Raw genomic sequence first — 22652 nt, 5'->3', positions numbered from 1 at the left:
CAAGCCGGGCGGTGGTGGCACACACCTTTAATCCCAGCACTCCGGAGGCAGAGTGGAGCTCCTGGACAGCCAGGGCTATACTCAGAGAAACCCTGTCTCCAAAAACGCAACCTGCTCCCGGGAATGACTGGATGGCTTAGATAGATAATATAGCACGGTTCCATGCACAGTGGACGTAAACACTGGTTGCCCTAATACCTCTGATTTTTCTGCTCTTTCTTTTTCTAAGCTGGGTGTGTGTGGTAGCACACTTGGGAAGTCTCAGCTACTTGGGAGCGTAAAGCAGAAGGATCAAAAGTTCAAGGCCAGTCCTGGCCACTGTCCTTACCTTGTCCTTATCTTGTTTCAAAAATTAGAGTGGGAGGGCTTGGGATGGCTCAGTGGATAAGAGCCCTGCTTTTCCAGAGGACTTGGGCGTCATTCTTAGCACCTATGCCACAGCTCACAACCGTTCTAACTCCCATTCCACGGGATCCAAGGGACACACATAAAGGCAGGCAAAGAACACGTATACACATAAAACAATATTTTAAAAAATTTAGAGATAACCCAGTGGGTAAAGACACACAGCACACATGTACATGTTTGCTCACACAGATAAATGTAAAATCAAAACTAAGAAGAATTTTTAAAAGGCTTGGGATGTAATCTCAGTGTTAGGGCCCCTTCTCTAGTATGTGGATAGCCTTCTCTGGCTGTGTTCAATTCTCAGTACTGCAAAATAAAAATATAATTTTCCAAGATAAATTTCCTCTTCTGGGTTGTGCCCCACATTTGGCTTTTGCCCTAGCACTGTGCAGTTACTTAAACCCTTCCTTCCCTCTTTTCAGACATCTTTAGTCTTTTCTTTTTTTTTCTTCTGTGATCATCCTTGAATTTATAGAAACATATCCAAGGCTTTCATCCTTAAACACCCCTCTCTGCTACCACTTCCGCTCTCTTTATTTATATGTACATACATACATTATACACATGTGCACACATACACATCTGTCTCCAGGTGTCATGAAGTCCATCATTATTTCAATTCATTTTTGCTTGTCTGTTTTTGAGGCAGGTCTTACTTTGTAGCTCAGGCTGGCTTTGAACTTTTGATGACCCTGTCTTAGCCTTGCGAGTGCTGGGATTACAGGCATAGGCCAACCACATCTATATCACTATCATCATTTTTCCCCTTTTTGTGAGACAGAGTTTCTCTGTGTAGCCCAGGCTGTCCTAAAACACTGTAGACCAGGCTGGCCTACACTGTAGACTCGGGGATCTTCCTCTCTGCCTCTCATGTGCTGGGATTAAAGGTATGTGTTCACTATCATTATTTTCAGTGTTCCCATCTGTCTTTTCCCATTCTGCAGTCTGGCTTCTGTCACCGTGCTGCTGACACTAACAGGTGAATTTACCAGATATTTATGCACACAGGGCACCTATGAAGGATTCAAATCTGTTTTCTAACTATTATAATACTGTGCACTTGGCATGTTCAATGACTGATGGTCACCAAGAGTGTTTTGTCAAATGCAGTAGCTTCTTTCTGTTTCACTTTACCTGATGTGTGGAAATTCTCTTCTGCGCCTTCTGCATGTCCGCACCTTTGGTAACCTTGTACTTTGTAGTGTCTTCCCTCCTCATCATGTGGGTGAGTCCCTCGGCGTCCGACCGTTGCTCTTTTCCTTCTCTTTTTAACTTTAGTCTGTGAACTTCCTATAATAATACTCCACATTGGGTAGATGTGTGTGGGCATTTTTTCCCCCCGGGAAAAGAGGTTTTCTTTTGTTTTTGTTTTTTTACCAGCTTCACAAGGATGTCTATGGCCCTTCAAAAGAATAAAACCAATCAAAACAAACTACCCTTCCAAAAAAGGCCAATGTGGTGGCACACACCTTTAATCCTAGCAGGTGGGAGGGGGAGGCAGGAAGATTCCTGAGGTCAAGGCCAGCCTGGTTTACAGAGTTCCAGGACAGTCAGGGCTACATAGAGAAACTCTGTCTCAAAAAAATCAAACAACCAAAAAACCATAAAAAATAATTTTAAAAATACAATAAATGAAAACAAAAAAGCCACACCCTATGCATCAACTCTATGTGGGTTTCTTCCTGTGCTAGTACAACCGCTGCTTTGGCTGGCCAAAAACTCATGATTCTCCTGCTTCAGCCTCCCGAGTGCCAAGAATACAGGCCACTGCACATGGCTGCAAAACAGTTGTTGCGGGCCAGAGTCATGTACTGGTTATCTTGGAGCCATCAGCACACACACATATACACACACAGAGAGAGGGGGAGGATGTAGGATGTTCTTCTGTATATGAGTTGCTTTTTTGGTTGATGAATAAAGCTGCTTTGGCCTATGGTAGGGCAGAATAAAGCCAGGCAGAAAATCTGAACAGAGATATAGGGAGAGAGTAGGCAGAGTCAGGGAGACACCATGGAGCTGCCAAAGGAGAAGGATGCCTACCAGTAGGCCACAACTTTGTGGTGATACATAGATTGATAGAAATGGGTTAATTTAAGATGTGAGAGTTAGTGAATTAAGAAGCCTGAGTCATTGGTTGAACAGTGTTGTAATTAATATGGTTTCTGTGTGATTATTCGAGTTGGAGCATCTGGGAAACGAGCGAGCATCCTGTGTCTACACCTAGGAGAGAGCTTGTCTCCAATACTTCCCCCCAAATGTGTGTGGAATGTATGGAAGAATAAATGGCGAACAGCACACCACCCAACCCCAGTGACCCCAGCTCTGGAGGGATGGAGAACAAAGTGTATCAGATCAGGCCAGTGTCTTCAGAGCTTGCTGGCAGTTTCCACAAAGCAAGCACCCAAATCCGACAAGAAGATGTAAGATACAAAGAAAAGAGACCAATGCCTACAACTCACTCTCCCATTCTTATCCAGTTACTTACTTCTCTCTAGATTGATGGACATTATGAAATTTGTTCAGTTTTGTGGAAACAGGAATATGGGGGGACCCAGAGGCAGGAGATGTCATCTCTGGACTAGTGATGGCAGAGATACAGAGCATGGGACAAACCGTGGCACATCAAGGAAGCCCAATCATTAGATGATACGCTGAAGGGCCCAAAGCTGTAGAAAAGGCTCGCTGACTGGTTCATTCAACACACAGGCCTACTCTGTGCCCGCCTGTGGAAAGTCTTGAGAATTCATTACGAAAGCAGACATTGTCCCTGAACTTAGAGGGACTGTGTTTTTGTTCGGAATAAATATCCACCCTCACTTGGCTATCAGCAGACCTCTACTCTACTGTACGATACTGTATCACGATACAGCCCACCTGTTCCTGGCAGACACAGCATTTACTCTCCAGCGGATGTGCTAACGTTAGGACCAGAAAGAGACCGCTATGTTACAACCTAAAAATTTTAATGCAAAAATTAACATGTAAATTACAAACAAACTAGGCAATACTTGCGATTTTGGAAAAAGCATAATTTATAATTTCATCAACGTTTTTGAACAAACGTTCAAAAACATTTGTTTTTATGTTTCTTGAGAGCAGTGTTTCCCAACCTTCCTAATGCTGTGACCCTTTAATACAGTTCCTCATGTTGTGCTGACCCCCAACCATGACGTTATTTTCATTGCTACTGTATAACTGTAATTTTCTACTGTTATGAATTGTAGTGTAAATATTTGATATACAGGACATCTGATATGTGACCCTGTAAGAGGGTTGAGACCCTCAGGTTGAGAACCATTGCTTTAGACTTTTTTTTTTCAGTGCACAGTGCCTGGAAAATCCATACAACCAATGAGTCAGTTCTCCACCCTTCCCCATTTTTATTTCAACCTTGTTGTGAGATCTATCGATTCCAGGAAAAATGAACTTTTATGGCATCAGATGTAGAGGTTCTATAGTATTACTCTGTTGACACTTCACAATACATTTAATCTATCCATTTTTCATAGTCTTTTAAAAATTGTGCTGACTAGGCTTTTCCTTTCAAAAATATGTTTTTAGATTTATTTTATTTGTTTTTGAGTGTTTTGCCTGTATGTATGTCTGTGCATTACATGCATATGTGGTGCCTAAGGAAGCCTCCATGTGGGTGCTGGGAATTGAACCTGGGTTCTTTGCAAGAACAAGTGCTCTTAACCACTCTTAGCCAACTCTCCAGCGCAATCCATCCATCTTCCTTCCTTCCTTCCTTCCTTCCTTCCTTCCTTCCTTCCTTCCTTTCTTCTTTTCCCTCTCCCCCTTCCTCCCTCCCCCTTTTGTTTTTTTGAGGCAGGTTTCCCTGTGTAGTCCTGGATGTCCTGGAACTTGCTCTGTAGACCAGGCAGACCTTGAACTCACAGAGATCCACTGCCTTTGCCTCCCAAGTGCTGGGGTTGAAAGGCATTCGCTAGCACCGCCCAGCCAATCCATCCATTTTCAACGAAGAATTATTAAAGTTTTAGAAATAAAGAGCAAATGGAAGTTTATTTCCTAGCTTAAAAAAATAATGTCTCTTAGAACTAATGATGCTTTTTGTGGCCCATACTAAAAAGCTTTGCAGAGGGCTGGCGTTTTAACTCAGTCTAGCATATGCGATCACTAGATTCGAGCCCAGCACCTAATAAAAAAGTTGAAGAAAGCAAAAATAATTCTGCAGTGAAAAGAATCTGTGCAACGTGACCCCAGCTTTGTGAGTTACTGAAATACAAGTAGACTACAGCTTGACTTCGCATCTATGTATACGTTTTAAAATAACATTTAATTTCACAGCAATATCATGCTTTCCCTAGAAATGCAATCCTCCTTTATAAAACTTAAATTTGCTTCCCACCCCCAAAGAGGAAAATAACATGTTCATTTTTGGGTGATAATCATTTTTTTTCCTTCTTTGCTATCTAATAAGTAGTGAAAGGCTGAATGTTATCAGCAAATTTTATTTTACATATTATAGAGGAGCAGGAGGCAGAAAGAGAAAAACTACTGCACAAACTGTGCACATTAAAATAAGGAAGAATAATGGGGGTGGCGAAAGAACTACATACAAATCGTTCAGAATGTAGTTTGTTCTGCCACAGTTTACGGTAGAAATGGACTGGATTTTTAAAAAATGGATAAAATACGACTCCGGCAATTATTGACAATTGTTACTATTGTCAGTACCGCTCTACTGCGAGTTGGGCTTTTTTCAAGCCCTAAGGGGAACCCCCAGTCTTAGAAAGAATCAGGTTCCTAAACTTTCCCATTCACCCTGCAGCTCTGGGACCCTAGAGCTTCCAGCAGCCAATCAGCTCCAAGTGTGTCGTAAGCAAGTGGGCGTGGCAGTGGGATGCGACTCCTCGTCTCTAGCTCGGCCACGTAAGACGCCTTGGATGTCCTGGAAGATGCATAATATCTAAGCTGTGTTTTTCAGCAAGAAAACGGAGTCTGACACCCTAATTCAGATTAATAAGATTATAAATTTTATTATATCCTATATATACCTTAGTAGTCCATTGTAATTTTTTTTCTTGAGTGGATGGTATGTCTACTTCTGACCTTTGCGGACCTGCGGTCCTCAACTGACGCACGCGCGAGAGCTGGGGAAGGCGGGGCGTGTTTCCGGGCAGCACGGGAGCCTGGAGGCCGGAGGGCTGGCTGTGCTGCCGCCGACATGGAGACTCTGTACAGAGTCCCATTTTTAGTGCTCGAATGCCCCAACCTGAAGCTGAAGAAGCCGCCCTGGGTGCACATGCCGTCGGCCATGACGGTGTACGCCCTGGTGGTGGTGTCTTACTTCCTCATCACCGGAGGTAACTCGGCCGTGATGGGTCGGGTGGGCGCTGCGGAGGCGCGTGGCGGCCGAGCCCGGCTCCGGCCGGGAAGGCAATGCCGAGCCCACGTCGGCCTGCAGGCAGAGCGGAGCTCTCTGCACGTCCTGCCCCGGAGAGAAGTGCTCTTTTTCTCTTTGCCTGCCCTCTCCCTCGAGGCTCCCATCCCGAGAGCCGAGTTGAATATATTGTCAAGCCCAGCTTGTTCTTTTTATTACTTAACTACGTCGGGCTCTTGGGAACATCATAATCGATTCCACTGTTTCCGTGGTCGGTCAAAAGGGTGTGGGACTTTGAAACTTCTCTCTTTGTGGTCCCTGGGACCTTGGAAGTGATCTGACGGCCAAACCCCAAGGTCTGGGGGTTGCTTTGTTTCCAGTCACGAGAACGAGAAAGCAATGTTATCGAAGCCACAGTTTTTGAGAAATGCATGAGATTGCAATTGAGGCTTGCAAAAAGATAGTACGTTTCAGAGGGCAGAAGTTGGGGGCTCAAGGAAAGCACCGCTTTTCGGTTTTCTGTCACCCAGTTTCCTCTGAAGTGGAAAATGCAAAGGGGTGTGGCCTTGCCTCCTGCTGAGTTGGCAGTCTGCTGTCTTCTGGTAGCCTTTGGATCGCCAGTTCCAGGATTTACTCAAGAGTGTGCTTTTGGAGTTTAGGGAATAGTGTACTTAGAAAATTAGAAAGATCTTAAGTTAGCAAGAGTAGTTCAACTTTTTGGGGGTGGCGGTGACAGTATGATTGCCATTTCATACCTACTTGTCTTTGAAGAGGTAGGAGACAGCCTTCACCTGTAAGCCCTGCCTAGCTTACGTTAACAGAAATGCTAAATGCCACTTTAAACAAGTATTTTTATAATTTATTTAACTTTATTTTATGCACTGGTGTGGAAGGGGTCACATCCCCGGGAACTGGAGGTAGAGACAGTTGTGAGCTGCTATGTGGGCGCTGGGAATTTAACTTGGGTCCTCTGAAAGAGCAGCCAGTGCTCTTAAACCGCCGAGCCATCTCTCCAGCCCTTGAACAATTTATTTTTTTTAAAAAGACATCTGGTGTGTCATTAGCATTAAGTTTTGCTCAGCACATTAAACAGTGAATACTGAATAAATGAAACAAAATGCATTTGGCTTTAAAAAAATAGTTTTCATTCTTGCCAGTCTGTTTCCTAATCCTATTTCCTTGGAGTGTTTTTTTGTTTTTCCTCAGCTTTCCATTGACTCTCATTTTTGTTATATAAATAGGGTTAGGGGATTCTTTGCTCTAACCACTGGGTCAGTGCAGAAAGGACACTGGTAGTGGTCAAGACTACATCTTGTACATTTACTGTTTGACCCCTGGAAAAGACAGTCTTCTGAAAACTGAGTATACCTCTATACAGAAACAGTGTTGCTGAGAATGGCAGGTGTTAACTGAGTTTCTGTTAGCTCATCGCTGGGGTAATTACCCTTCCCTCCCAGGGATGTAGTAGAGACATGTTAGGTGCCACACAGTTGCTTCCTCCTACATGGAGTGTCACTGAAGAGAAGAGTTGGAAGCGCCATTTCCATTCCGGTGTGTTTGCTGAAGAAATGGCCGATAAGCCTGAGTTTGAATGTTGGAAAGGGTTTACTAGGAAAGAACAGAAAGCATGGACAAAGTGTGGGACCAGGAGACCAGTGAGGTGGTTTCTGTTTACTTACATCAGGGCTTCCTAAACTTTCCCTCCTTTGTGATCCATTTGTGAGAAACTTTTGCACAACCCTGGTTGTGTGAAATAGGTGTTTAAAATAGACACACATGCCAAACTTTTACTGATAGTAACATAAAAACTTACTTTACACAAATAGTTTGGTAGACAGACAGTTGCACTGCTTCTTAAAACTGAAAGCAAACTCATATACTAATGAGATGGGTGTACTTACTTATTTTCACATAGAGAACCAAACCTTAGTTGAGTATTTGATCCTGGAGGATCTAGAGCATCTCCAGTGTCCTTCAGAGTTTAGTATTTTGGGTTTATAGTTGCCAGTGCTGGGAACATGTAGTGTGAAATGGAAAACGTGTTTAAGACCATCTCAGAAATTGTTGGGAATTCTGCCCTAATCTGAAGCTAAAGCTCATTTAACAATTTTTAAAGAAACTTAAACAGCAATATTAAAGACCAATACACAATACAGTCCGACAATACTAATCTGATACTTAGCATCATGCTTTAGGAGAGCAAACTTTGTGTTTATAATAATATATAGTAAAAACAACTGTAATCCACAGGGCACAGCAGTCTGGAGACCAAGCTCGGTTGTTTCAGGCTGTGCTTTCTGTCATTGCATAGTGTGGAACGTGCTTCGTGTAAAGTGCCTGTGCTGTGTTCAGAACCAGGGTTGTACGCACATGTGCAATTTAGAGCTCATCTTTGAGCTCACATGTCCACAAACCTTCCACTAATGGCATTTTGTCTGTTTCAATCCCCACTATTGTGTCTGTCCTGTGTTATAGTCCACAATTTAAGAGCTGTAGCTTAGGTTATAATGCTGGGTTGGGTAGCAGTGGTTTTAATTAGTCTTTTATCTGTCCAGTTTTGTTTTGTTTGCCTTTTAGCAAGTGATGTTATAAAATGGACCAGGTGTTTCTGGAAAGATGGTGACCGAACAGTTGTGGGACCAGGAGGCCACAACCCAGAGGTCATGGGCAAACTCAGCACTGTCGGGGGTGGCAGAGCTGGGCTAGATAGAGGGCTAGTTTGCTTAGTTCTTCCCAGGACTGTGTATTTAAGAAAGGCAGAAAGAGAATGTTAGGAGACTAAAGGAATGAAGAAGGATTGATGTAGGGAAAGAAAGCTTGGTAAGAGGGCTGAGAAGAGCTATCCAGAGAAATGAATGACCTTCCTGAGAAGGTGAGCAGGGGTGCTGTGAGGGAGGGACTCCTCATGTAGCTGAGTGAAAGGGGCAGTGAGTGTAGGTGCCAGGCTTTATAGGTTTGCCAGGGAGAAGGTAAGAGAATTGTTGATGCTTCTGTCAGCAGGGAGACAGGCCTGCTATTTCATAAGAAAAGCTGGAGTTGAGGCTTCGTAAGACAGAGTGTATACCCACAGTGGAAGTTGAGAATGTTACTGGACATTAGTGGTCATGATTAAATTGTGAGGTGCTGGGATTGACAGTAATGATCACTGGCTGAGAAGTCTATGACCCAGCACTCAGGAGACTGAGGCAGCCTGGGTTACACAGTGAGTTCAATGGCAGCTTCTACTACAGAGTGAGAACTCCTCTCAGCTAGCCGAAGAGAAAGAGCTAGAAGATTTCCTTAGGCCTCCCTCAGTTTACAGAAATAAATTCATGGATATGTGGCCGTATTTTGTGTGCTAAAGTAGATCCTTAGTATTAAATGTCCCTTCCTGTGCAGTCATTCCAGAGTATTAGCAGGGGTTCCTAAGTTCCCTTCATGAAACTGGCACCTCTTTGAGAGATAATATTGTTTAGATGTTCTAAAATGGTTTATCCAAAGATTAGAAGGTGAGGTGGATCTGATTTGATTATAATAATATAATCAAAGCAGCCTTATTTATGTAAAAATAATAAGCCCTATTTAAGTGTAATTAGAGGCAATGAAACCTGCAATCTTTGTTTTTCAAACTGTTGTCTTCTTTTTAGGAATAATCTATGATGTTATTGTTGAACCTCCAAGTGTTGGCTCAATGACTGATGAACATGGACATCAGAGACCAGTAGCTTTCTTGGCTTACAGGTAAAAGATAGCTGATGAACAGCTTGATGATGGGAAAGAAGGTTGCTGGGGCATGCTTAATTATTCAGTGCGAGAAAAATGAGCATGGTGGCACGTGCTTGTAACTCCAGCAGAGGTTCTCTGGTTTGGCAGCCTGGACTGCAGAGTGAGCTTAAGTTAGTAGTGAGACTCTGGCTCTCAAGAAACAAAAGTAAATAAAAATGAAGTACAATGAAAATGCTGTGGGACTTATCTGCATTTAGAAACACCTGTTTTGCTGAGGAGTGGTGGTGCATGCCTTTAATCCCAGCATTCAGGAGGCAGAGACAAGAGGCTTTCTGTGAGTTCGAGGTCAGCCTGGTCCATAGAGTGAGTTCCAGGACAGGCTCCAAAGACGGGAACGAATGCCTGTTTCAAAATGTGGAGTTCTTATGACAAAACTAAGCAAGAATGTAACAAAATAGAACTGTATTATTCATCTATTAGGTAGTTACATGTAGGGATGGCAAAATGGCTCAGCAGTTAAAAGCATTGGCTGTTCTTCCAGAGGTTCTGAGTTCGATTCCCAGCAACCACATGGTGTCTCAGAGGGATCTGATGTCCTGTTCTGCAGTAAAGGTATACAACATGCAGACAGAGCTCTCATAAATAAACCTTTAAAAAAAAAGTCAAGTGTATGTTATTGATTGGTATATCACCATCCTAAAGGACAGTTTAGAATCAAAATGACAGACTGTTCTAGGGTCAGCAAACCACAGTCGTTTTTTGGTAAGATTTTGTTGGAATTAGCAAATCCATTTATAATTACCATATAAACACCACACACTAATTGATTGTACCACTGCATTTGCTTATTTAGGCACTGGACACCAAATCTGGGGCCTCACATATAGGCAAGGAATGGCTGTTTATGGGAGTTATGTGGACATTTTAGAAAAGACATTTATAGACCCTGAATGTTACCGTTAAATAAGAAATATTATTTTGAGACCTTGTGGATTCCATTTCATCAGTGAAACAGCATTCTAGCTGAATCTGGTGCCAAATTGTGTTTTCTTTCTTTTTTAAAAGACAGTATTATCTTTTCAGTGAAATCAATTAGTTAATGAAAAATATCATATATGTTTTCTATAATACCTATTAATAACCATCTCTTTGGCAGAAAATTACTTTCTCTAAGAATTCAACATAACCATATTCCTGAAAAGTCAGATGTGAGCTATTGAGGTGGCTTAGCAGGTAAAGGCACTTGATGCCAATTTTTTTTTTTTTTTTTTTTTTTTTTTTTTTTTGGTTTTTCGAGACAGGGTTTCTCTGCAGCTTTTTTAGAGCCTGTCCTGGAACTAGCTCTTGTAGACCAGGCTGGCCTCGAACTCACAGAGATCCGTCTGCCTCTGCCTCCCGAGTGCTGGGATTAAAGGCGTGCGCCACCACCGCCCGGCACTTGATGCCAATCTTAGACGTGAGTTCAGTCCCCAGCACCCATGTAGTGGAAGAGGAGAACTGACTTCAAGTTGTCTTCTGACCTCCTCACGCATGCTATGGCACGTGCACCCCTAAACACATACATACATACACACACACACACACACACACACACACACACACACACACACATACACGGAACAGTAAAATGTTTAAAGAAAAGAAAAATCAGATATAAGCATATACACAAATTGACATATAAGGGTTTACAGATTGCTAGAGATGTTGTTGGGGTCATAGCATTAGTTTAGAATGTATGCCTTAGCTGGGTGGTAGAGGTGCACGCCTTTAGTCCCAGCACTTGGGAGGCAGAGACAGGTGCATCTCTGTATTCAAGGCCAACCTGGTCTATAAGAGCTAGTTTAGGACAGGCTCCAAAACTACAGAGAAACTGTCTTGAAGAAACAAAAACAAGAATTGTATGTCTTAAAAAGACCTTAAAATGAGAGATTTGTTAATTATTATGACTTCGAGAAACACAACAAATTCAAAATTTCTTTGCAGTTGATAGAATATTATTTGCTTGTAGGCAGGGTCTCACTGTTCAGTCCTGGCTGGTCTTGAATTCATAGAGACCCACCAGCCCCTGCCTCCTAGGGCTGGAATTAAAGGTGAGATTGTCAGGAAGTTGTGTGTACCCTTAATCCCAGAACTTGGGGGGCAGAGAGAGATACCTCTTGTGTTCAAGGCCAGCCTGGTCTATATAATGAGTTCCTAGACAGCCAGAGCTACATAGTGAGACCCTGTCTTGAAAACCAAAGTGTGATACAAGTTTAAATAGCATAACTTTGAAAAGTTAAAGTTCATTATGTATAAGGTGTTCAGCTTTTAAAATAACTAAATGTGTATTGATTTTCTAGACAGTTTTGTTAGTTGATTTTTTTTCTTTTCTTTTCTTTTTTTTTTAAAATATTTATTTATTTATTATGTATACAATATTCTGTCTGTGTGTATGCCTGCATGCCAGAAGAGGGCACCAGACCCCATTAGAGATGGTTGTGAGCCACCATGTGGTTGCTGGGAATCGAACTCAGGACCTTTGGAAGAGCAGGCAATGCTCTTAACCTCTGAGCCATCTCTCCAGCCCCATGATTTTTTTTTTTTTTTTTCCGAGACAGGGTTTCTCTCCAGCTTTAGAGCCTGTCCTGGAACTAGCTCTTGTAGACCAGGCTGGTCTCGAACTCACAGAGATCCTCCTGCCTCTGCCTCCCGAGTGCTGGGATTAAAGGTGTGTGCCACCACCACCCGGCTAGCTGATTTTTTTTTAATATTTATTTATTTGTTTGTTTATTTGTTTATTTATTATGTATACAATATTCTGTCTGTGTGTATGCCTGCATGCCAGAAGAGGGCACCAGACCCCATTAGAGATGGTTGTGAGCCACCATGTGGTTGCTGGGAATCGAACTCAGGACCTTTGGAAGAGCAGGCAATGCTCTTAACCTCTGAGCCATCTCTCCAGCCCCTGATTTTTTTTTTAAAAAAAGCCCTGTATCTTACTTATTTTATATATTCAATGCTCTATCTGCATATACACCTGCATGCCAGAAGGGGGCATCAGATTCCATTATAGATGGCTGTGAGTAACTATGTGGTTGTTGGAAATTGAACTCAGGACCTCTGGAATAACAGCCAGCGCTCTTAACCGCCGAACTATTTCTCCAGCCCCTGATAGTTAATATTTTAAAAACTCTTTAAGCCAGTAGATGACCAAGTTTTATTTTTTTTGATTTTTAATTTTTTTGTTTGGTTTTGTGATGCCTCGGTTAAGCCTTAAGTGTGCCTGTGCTAGCAAGTTCTGCCACTGAGCTATATTCCCAGCCAAGACAGGATTTTATCTATTTTGTTCATTGTTGTATTCCTAGAACCTAGAATGATACTTGATGGGATAAACCTATCAATAAATAACCTGTTGAATGAATGAGCAGATGAATAGCCAGAGGCATAATAAATAATTGTAAGGGTAGAATAAAATGTTAACAAAACTGTTTTAGCATCAAGTAGAAACAGGAATTTCAACCTAAAGGGAAAAACATTAATTTTCTAGTAACACTCGTTTGCTGTGCTGTGGTTTTCTTTTGCAGAGTGAACGGGCAGTATATTATGGAAGGACTTGCATCTAGCTTCCTGTTTACAATGGGAGGTTTAGGTTTCATAATCTTGGACCGTTCCAATGCACCAAATATTCCAAAACTCAATAGGTTTCTTCTTCTCTTCATTGGCTTTGTTTGTGTCCTGCTGAGTTTCTTCATGGCTAGAGTATTCATGAGAATGAAATTGCCGTAAGTAAAATAGTTTGTATAATAAGCGATTTAACTTTTGTTATGAATTGGTATAATAATTAATTAGATAGTATAAATTCATAGATTTAATTTAACACTCATTTAAAGGTGAAAAGTGTCCAGAACACTGATTTTTCTCAAGTTGTAACTATGGTTGTAACAAACTGAGATCAGTAGGTCTTCTTGGCTATCCCCATGCACATTCATGAGAAAGTCTAGTTCTGTTGCCTTAGCTGCACTGACTGGTGGTAGCTAGTTTTTCTGTGATGTGCCTTTTGGTTACTATGTCAGATTCCAGTAGGATTAGTGACAGTACGGATTTTCAAGCTACGGGTGGCTGCTGCTCTTTCATTATTGGTATAAGTTGCTTATTCCTAACCTGAAAAGCTAAAATTGTTGACAGCCAGCATGATAGGATGGTGGAAAATGCTTTATTTCATGCACAGAATTTGTATGAAGTTAACCCTTTGGATACATGGACAAGATACTTAAGACATAAATGATCAACCGGTTTGGTTTGGGCTTAAAGTTTTGCAGTGCTCGAGATCAAATCCAGGGGCATTGTTCATGTTAGGCAGTGTCTTACGGTTACTGTGCTGTGATGACCACAGCAACTTGGGGAGGAGAGGGTTTGTTTCACTTGCATATTACAGTTCACTGAGGGAAACCAAGGCAGAAACTCAAACCAGGCAGGACCTGGAGGCAGGAACTGATTACTGGCTTATCTCTCATGGCTTGCTCAGCTTGCTTTTTTATAGAACCCAGGACCACCAGCCCAAGCATGGCTCCACCCACAATGGTCTGGGCCCTCCCCCATGGATCTCTATTAAGAAAATGCCCCATTGGCTTGCCTACACTGATTGTATGGAGGTGCCTTCCTTTCAGATAACTCACTTTGGCTTGACATAAACTAGCCATGTCAGACAGGTCCTCTGCTGCTGAGCTACACCAGTTCCTATAGATGAATTTTATGTTTAGATTTAGATTCCCTCCCTAAGATATCTCTTTATATATACAAACATTAAACAGTCTGAAGTCTCAGTTGGGGAGGTGGCTCCACAAGGAAAGTGCTTGCTCCGGAAGTGAGAGGATTATGCCCCGAGATAACAACACACAAATTATATTCATTTAAACAGTGCTTGGCCCATTAGTTCCAGCCTCTTATTGGCTAACTCTCACATCTTGATTAACCCATTTCTAATAATCTGTGTAGTACCACGAGGTGGTGGTTTACCGGGAAAGATTCTAGCCTACATCAGTCTTGGGCCGAAGAATCATGGCGTCTAACTTACTTCCCTTCTTCCCAGCATTCTGTTCTGTTTACTCTGCCTACCTGTGCTCTGACCTATTAGGCCAAGCAGTTATTTTTTATTAATTAACCAATGAAAGCAACAGATAGATAGAAGACCCTTCTACATAAGACCTGCGTTCATCTTCTGAATCGCCATGTGACGAGCTGGGACGAAGACACACGTCTGTGCTTGTGATGCTAGGGAGGCAGACAGGCTGACATCTGGAGCTTATGCTGACTAGCCTTTCTGAGTTTTATACCCATGTGTACATGTGCGCACACACATAGGTACATACACATATGCCATACACACACTAAACAAAAGAAAAAATACCAAACACTTCTGGACCCAGGTGTTTTGGGTACAGATTTCAGCCTGCATTAAAACAGACAAACCAACCGAAACCATTAAGCCTTAGACAGGAAAGAAATATTGTCCCTTAAGATAGGAGAAAGGATTGCATTTTTAAATGTAGTTTCATTTAAAGATTTTTTTCCCTTTTCTTGAAAGTATTCTTTTCTCACATGTGTCCTGAAACAGTGTCCCCTCCCTCCTATCCAGATCCCCTCCCTTTCTGTCTCTCATTAGAAAAGAGCAGGCTTCTGAGAAATAATATTAAAACTAAAATAAGATAAAACAAAAGCTGTACACATTGAAGTTGTACAGGACTGACCAACAGAAGGAAAAGAGCCCAAGTGAAGGCCCAAGAATCAGAGGCCCGCTCGTTCACACACTCCCGAAGCCCATAGACAACTAAACTGGAAGCCGTAAAGACTGTAACTCAGAAAATTTTAAATGTTTTTGGAAGAAAGGTAAATTGGTTTTGTAGAAATATAATTCCAATCGAGGTTGTTAATTTGAAGTTTAGAAAAGTTTGCTAAAGAAACAAGTAGTTCAAGTTTAATTTGAAGTTGATAGAATTTTTCGTATATTTCGCTTTTACCTCTGGCAAGCCAAACACAATGATCTATTCAGTAATTTAACTTATTTTTTAATGAACTATATTAGGCATCTGTATTAGTTCCAGTTCTATTGCTGTGATAAAACACTGTGACCAAAGTAGTTTATGGCTCCAGAGGGTTAAGAGTCCCTGATGGTGGAGCATGATGGCCAGAGCAGAGAGCTGAGCTCAGATCAGAGAGCAGCTGCAAATGACACTGGTCCTCAGTGATGCGCTCCTTCCAGCAGGGCCACAGGTCTGAATACTGTTGTTTGTTTAGGACCAAAGTGTCCAAATGCCCACGACTGTAGGAGACATTTGTCATCAAACTCTCACAGCATCATGTATCAGCCATTCTAATTTTTAGTGTTTGAATTTTACAAGTTCATTTGTCCTGAGGCTTAATCTGTCCTCTGCCTGGAACATGCTTATCCTGGAGCCATATTCCCATGCCCTGCCTCTCACAAGAGTCTTTGCCAGCCGAGTATCTGTGCGGCTTGCAGTAGTCTCTGCAGGCTTCTGTCTGACTCCAGTCAAAGGGAACATTCTGACCACCGCCACCTTGTGGGAACGCTGGGCAGTTCAGCTTGTTTTTGTTCTTTTTTCTGCCTCTGTTAGAAATAATTGGCCATAGCCTGGTAGAGTCTGCTATTTATGGGAGAGACTGCTGTTTCCCATAGTATCGAGACATTTTTTTTCTAACCTTGTTGTGTTGGTGCACACCATTCTAGTACTTGAGAGGTAGAGGTGGACCAGCAGAAATTCAAGGCCAACCTCAATTATAGAGGTTTGAGGACTACCAGGGCTACCTGGGACTGTTTCAAAAAACAACAACAAAAATCTCAAAATCCTTTCTAAAGTGCTTAAAATTTATTGTTACCTTAAATATTTACACTCAGCAAATACATATTTTTTTTCATTTCTGAGCTATAATCTCAGTGTGTTAGCCAAGTTGTTTATAAGCTCATGAGCCTGAGTAATCCTCGTGCCTCAGGCTCCTGAGCTACCTGGAGTGCTGGCATCGGCTACCGCGTCCACTTTGTATCTGTTACTAGCAGGACGTTGTGAGCATGGGCTATAATTTTGCCTTTGTGCCTTGGGATGGTTTTCTATTTGTATTTATATGTAGTTCTGCTTTTTTGCTTTTCCTTCATGGCTTCTTTGTGAACGTCACTTCTCTTTGTCACTAGTGTGCTCCTATTTTACTTTCAGTCATTTTCCTTTTTTTCTTTTTCTTCTCTGCAGCTTTGGAGCCTGTCCTGGAACTAGCTCTTGTAGACCAGGCTGGCCTCGAACTCACAGAGATCCGCCTGCCTCTGCCTTCTGAGACCTGGGATTAAAGGCGTGCGCCACTACCGCCTGGCTTAAAAGTTTTATTTTAACAGAGACAGAGTAAATTGCACATATTTACAGAGTCCAGTGCAATACACACGCAGACACCTGTGCTGACACAGACACGTAGACATTGATGCTGACACACATGCAGACACTTGTGCTGACACACACATGCAGACGTTGATGCTGGCACACACACGCAGACACCTGTGCTGACACACACGCAGACACCTGTGCTGACACACACATGGACATACACATGCAGACGTCGATGCTGAGGAGTTATTAGGAGTCGCCAGCTGCCCTCTGTACTGGTCAGTCATACTCTCCACCCCTTCCGCACCCACACCATTTGGACTGCCATTTAGGTCGATCCTGGCCTAAAGAAAGTGTGGGTCTGTAGCCAGCCTTTTGGGTATTTAGGGTCCATGTCATTTGCTTCCACAAGTGGAGCTATGTCCCACAACCTAATGCTGTAAGAAGTCTGGCATGCAGGGCATTTCAGCAGGTAGAGTCTTGAGTCCAGTGCTCAGCTTTCACAGATGAGAGGAGACACTGATGACACAGGGCATTTGCATTGTTGTGATGGCAGTGCAGCGGAGGAAGCGGCTGGGGGATTCGCATCCTTTTGTGGGCTTGTCGCTTACCGGGTCTCAGAACTTGTTTCAGATCCCAGATCTACTCAGTACAGTTAGTAATGTACTCTAGGGACTGTCGGACTAAGGGGGAAAGTGTTTGATGTGCTTTGTTATTGGGAACAACCTAAGAGTTCTATTTCAAGTTGGAGTTTGACCTGTGTCAAAAAGAGATTAAAAAAAAAACCATTACTGCCTTTCAAAGGGAAGTGGGACTGTTGCCAGTACTCTGGAGAAGACAGTGGGATAGACACGGAGGTGCTGCTTAGTGCTGCTTCTGCTTCTGTTCTTTCTGGTGAGGTGATTTGGGCCGATTAGCAGCCCCATACAGCCTCCCGCTCTTAGCTATAGAATGAGAGTAGGACTGGCAGGACCGCTTAGCAGGTAAAGACTCCCTTGCTGAGTGATGAGCTGAGCTCCATCCCTGAAACTCAGTAGGTAGAAGGAAATAGAGGAAATAGTTCACCCCTTTTCGTTTCCTCTGACCTCCACATGTGTGCCATGGCATACACGCACACACACATGATACACAAATACTTGTGTGTGTGTGTTTGTTTTTGTTTTTGTTTTCCAAGACAGGGTTTCTCAGTGGCTATGGAGCCAGTCCTGGAACTTGCTCTGTAGACCAGGCTGGCCTCGAACTCACAGAGATCCGCCTGCCTCTGCCTCCCGAGTGCTGCTGGAATTGAAGGTGTGTGTGACCGCATGGCTAAGTTAAGTACTTTTTAAAATGTAAAATGAGAAACCATTTATTGTTGACCCAAAGCCTCATTCATATGTCTAGGCAGATGCTCTCTACTGAGCTACATCCCAAATTCAAAACCCTTGTAGGACTATTGCAAAGAAATATAATCATGTCATACTTTTGAAAACTCCTGTTAGTGCTAACATAGCCTAGTGCCTTCCTTAACACACACACACACACACACACGGGACTTAGTGACTGTTGAAATAATGGCTCCCTGAAGAGAAAAAAGATGCTTCTGTATTTTTAAAAAAATAAATTTATTTGTGTGTGTATGTGTGTATACATAGGGGCCTGTGCCATGGTACATGTATAGGTCCAAGGATAGTTTGTGGAATTGGTTCTCCCCTTCTACCCCGTTGGTCCCTGGGGTTGAACTAAGGTCATCATACTAGGCAGCAAGCTCTCTTACCTGTTGGACCATCTTGTTGCCCCCATCTGTTGTTTTTACTTTGATTGTATTTATCTGTAGAATTCTTATTTGCCTGGATATAAAAACTAAGGATTACACAATTATTTGGTCTGTAAGAAAGATCAGATAATTCTAGGAGTGGCCATGTAGTAAATGCATTCTAAGTTATTTATTTAGATTCTCTACCAAAACATACATAATAGTGGCTTATATGTTTTTCTAACATGCTATTTTTAGAGTATTTTATATTTCTTAATGTTCCCCATTTTTTAAAAAAGTTATTATTTTATGTGTATGGATATTTAGCCTACATGCATGTGTGTACCACGTGTGTGTCTGGTGCCTGTGAGGACAAAGGAAGGTGTTGGATACCCTGAAACTGGAGTTCCATGGTGGTTGTGAGCCACCATCTAGGTGCGGGAATAGGTTCTCTAGAAGAGCAGTTAGTGCTCTCACTGCCAGGCCATTTCTCCAGTCCAGCGCCCCACGCCCTAGTGTTTCTTAAGGTTTATAGCACACAAGCCTAGGCCACACGCTGCCTTCAGGAAGGAGTAGCACAATATTTAACTATCACCAGGTGGGGCTTTGAAGTGCATATTCACATCACACGGCAGAGGACAGGAGCCGGTCTCTATGAAGAGCCCCGCAAGTGGAAGTGGGTGCTGAGTGCCTTCCTGTGTCAGGTCCTCATGCAACCCTTCTGAAAACCATCCCGAGCTTTTCTGTGCTGTGAAAGTTACTTTCTTGTTTCTGTTTGAAAGCATCAGGCTCTATGGTAATGAATCAGTGTGGATACAAACTCGGGGCTCTTTTTATGTTATTCAGTCTGAGCATGTGTGGGGAGGGCTCTCAGTAGATTGGCCGGGCAGATCCTGAAGGAGGGAAGAGTGAGGCTTGCCTAGGTTGCATTGACTGCACATTGATCTAGAGTCATCAAACCCTTAGGTGTTGGTTGTGTGCACTGTAGTAAGCCTTCGTGAGATCTAATGCCTACTTTACAGGCAAAAATAACTCAACATGCTTGATGCTAGCAGCCTCTTACCAGGAATACCCTGTGCATCATAAACGCTTTCCGAGAGAATCCTCAGGTCTCCTGCAGTAACTCCACTTTATAGTTGAGGGGACTGAGTGAGGGTTAGCCAGGCTTACCCAGTGAGTGGTAGGAGCGTGTCTCATAGGGGTAGGCTCTGGAGGCCTCAGTGAGTGCAGGGTGTATTCAGTCAGTTGGTGGTGTGGGTAGTGTGTGTGTGTGTGTGTGTGTGTGTGTGTGTGTGTGTGATATATATATCACAGTCTGTGACTGCTTTCTGGAGACTTCCCACAGGGGCAAGACACCTCTGCAGTGGGGGCTCAGAGGCTCAGCTCCAGGCATGGTATCCCAACTCTTCCAGTGCCTTCTTTAGTAATGATGAGGGGCTTTGCAATTCAAGCCAGTTTCCATAAAAAGGTTTGTTTTTTGTTGTAATTTTGAGAGTCCAAAGATTGATTCTGATAGTTAGCTTTAGCTTTTATGTAGTTTTTTCATTTTCCTATCTTTTAGTATCTAATTAGTTTTTTTTTTTTAACCTCTATGGGGGCCTGCCTCCCAGCTCCCAAATTAAATACATGGAAACTAATTCTTCCCTATAAATGCCCTACCTTAGCTTGGCTTGTTTCTAGCCAGCTTTCCTTAACTTAAGTTGTCTCATCTGCCTTTTAAAGCCTGTAGGCTTTTGCCTTTCTTTCCTTCTTCCTCCATGGCTGCCTGTGTGCCTGGGTGTCTGGTCCCTGGTGTCCACCTCTCCTCCTTTTCTTGCTCCTTGCTCGCTGTTCCCTCGAGGCTAGATTTCTCCTCCTATTTATTTTCTCTGCCTGGCAGCCCCACATATTTCTCTCTCCTGCCTAGCTATTGGCTGTTTAGCTCTTTATTAGACCAGTCAGGTGTTTTAGGCAAAGTAGCACAGATTCACAGAGTTAAACAAATGCAACATAAAAGAATACAACATGCTGGGCGGTGGTGGCGCACGCCTTTAATCCCAGCACTCGGGAGGCAGAGGCAGGCGGATGTCTGTGAGTTCGAGGCCAGCCTGGTCTACAAGAGCTAGTTCCAGGCCAGGCTCTTAAAAAGCTGCAGAGAAACCCTGTCTCGAAAAACCAAAAAAAAAAAAAAAAAAAAAGAATACAACATATCTTTGCATTATTAAACAAATATCCCACATCATAAACGAATGTAACACATCTTAAACTAATATTCCAAACAAATTTTGTGTTATTTTGTGTATTGCTTTGTGATGTTAAACTTTGAGAGGGAAGAGTAACGGGAAGTTTGCCTATTTATTAGTGTGAACCAAGGGCGATGGTGAGTAGCAGCAGTGAGATTTGGGATTGTCATTTGATTTGTAGGAAGGAGGTGGGCTTTTTTGAATTATTGCTTTCTAGTCACTTTCTGTGTTTATGATTTATTTCTGCAGGGGCTACCTGATGGGCTAGTGCCTTTTGAGAAGAAACCAGTGAATCCTGGATTGGCTCCTGTTAGTGAAACTTTGAAGGCTGAGCCACCCCTTGTGCAGTGTGGAGAGGAGTGAGAGCTGAACAGCGCTGAGTGACAGACACCCTAGCAAGCATATGACAGCTAGGACTGGAATTGATGGTATCAGACAAGTTCATTACAGTATTTTTCTGATGACCTATTCTGATGTACCAACTATGTTAAGTGGCATTTTCTTCTTAGTTTTTTATTTCCTAAAGAAAATAGACTCCGTTTCTAAAACTTTGGTATTGAATAAAGTGATTATTTTTTACAATCCCCCTATCATTTTTTGGGCATGGTATTTCCGATTTTCAGAAATTAATACAAATCGAGAAGTATATCGTGAGATTGGACGACTGGTCAGTTCCTCCAGCGGTGCTTTGCCTTTAAACGGTGTGTGTGGTACTTTGCCACTTCAGACACATACGGGAGACTTTCCTGGACAATATGATGTACGAAAGGAGCATAAATAAATGATTTTTCTAATTAACATTTTATAGTGTGTGGTTTTTTAAAATTATTATTATTTTTATTACGTATACAATATTCTGTCTGTGTGTATGCCTGCAGGCCAGAAGAGGGCACCAGACCTCATTACAGATGGTTGTGAGCCACCATGTGGTTGCTGGGAATGGAACTCAGGACCTTGCTCTTACCATTGTGCCATCTCTCCAGCCCTAGTGTGTGGTTTTTGTTGTTTTGTTTTTGATACAGGATTTCACTATGTAGCTCTGTCTGGCCTGAAATTTTTTTTTTTTTTTTTTTTTTGGTTTTTCGAGACAGGGTTTCTCTGTAGCTTTGGAGCCTGTCCTGGAACTAGCTCTTGTAGACCAGGCTGGCCTCGAACTCACAGAGATCCGCCTGCCTCTGCCTCCCGAGTGCTGGGATTAAAGGCGTGCGCCACCGCCGCCGGGCTTGGCCTGAAATTTTTTATGTATATCAGTCTGCCTCTTCTTCCTGAGTGCTGAGATCAAATGTGTGCCACCAGAACCAGCTTAATTGAATTAACTTTTTGGTCTTTAAGTCCTTAAGTCTCATCTTGTGCTGTTCTTTAGTCATGCCCCAAATCTCTAACTATATTGTTAGCTATCAGTTCCAAAGGGTACCCTTATCCCTTTGACATGGGCAGTCAGCCTGGACTATAGGAGGATTTCTGGCAGTTAGATAAAAGCCATTCTTCCTCAGGAAGCTGTGAAGCCTGTTTCCATCTGCCAAAAAGAGTCGTTTCCCTGACCTCTTGCAGAAAAACATTTGGATCCATTAATAGAAACCTGAGGCTGGATATCAAAGCCCATACCAGCCTCCAGGCTCTCCGAGTCCCCAGTTCACAAGGACTTGTTACACATTTCCTGATCTCCTGTCCCCTGTACACCGCCCTCCTGTCAGTCTGCCTTTCTCTCAGTTTTCTCTCTTGCTCTGTTCTATTCTCTATTCCTTGTCTGCACTCTTTCCTTCCATGTTCCCACTTCCCCAGCCCTGCGTGTCCAGTCTTTCTCTGGATTCCTGCAGATGCCTCTGGGTGTAACCTTACCTCTGAAGGGTCTTTCTGGCTATTCCTTTACTGTG

General features: G+C 42.7%; 1 protein-coding gene across 1 annotated transcript; it reads left to right on the top strand.

Annotated features, from left to right (window-relative positions):
- Positions 1-5527: 5527 nt before the first annotated feature.
- Ostc (oligosaccharyltransferase complex non-catalytic subunit) lies at positions 5528-21576 on the top strand. The gene is made up of 4 exons (XM_038311398.2): positions 5528-5735; positions 9379-9472; positions 13021-13218; positions 21028-21576. The coding sequence occupies exons 1-4, from the start codon at positions 5597-5599 to the stop codon at positions 21044-21046; spliced, it is 450 nt and encodes a 149-aa protein (XP_038167326.1). The 5' UTR covers positions 5528-5596; the 3' UTR covers positions 21047-21576.
- The last annotated feature ends 1076 nt before the right edge of the window (positions 21577-22652 follow it).

Source organism: Arvicola amphibius, chromosome 14 (genome assembly GCF_903992535.2).
Source record: "Arvicola amphibius chromosome 14, mArvAmp1.2, whole genome shotgun sequence".
Classification (NCBI taxonomy): domain Eukaryota; kingdom Metazoa; phylum Chordata; class Mammalia; order Rodentia; family Cricetidae; genus Arvicola; species Arvicola amphibius.
Note: the sequence above shows the minus strand (reverse complement) of the source record. Positions and strands in the feature narration are given on the sequence as shown.

Excerpts from the sequence above, each read along its gene's own strand:
- Ostc (XM_038311398.2), top strand. The coding sequence starts at position 5,597 with ATGGAGACTCTGTACAGAGTCCCATTTTTAGTGCTCGAATGCCCCAAC. Across the intron at positions 5,736-9,378 it reads TTACTTCCTCATCACCGGAG|GAATAATCTATGATGTTATT; the intron begins GTAACTCGGCCG and ends TCTTCTTTTTAG. Across the intron at positions 9,473-13,020 it reads GTAGCTTTCTTGGCTTACAG|AGTGAACGGGCAGTATATTA; the intron begins GTAAAAGATAGC and ends TTTCTTTTGCAG.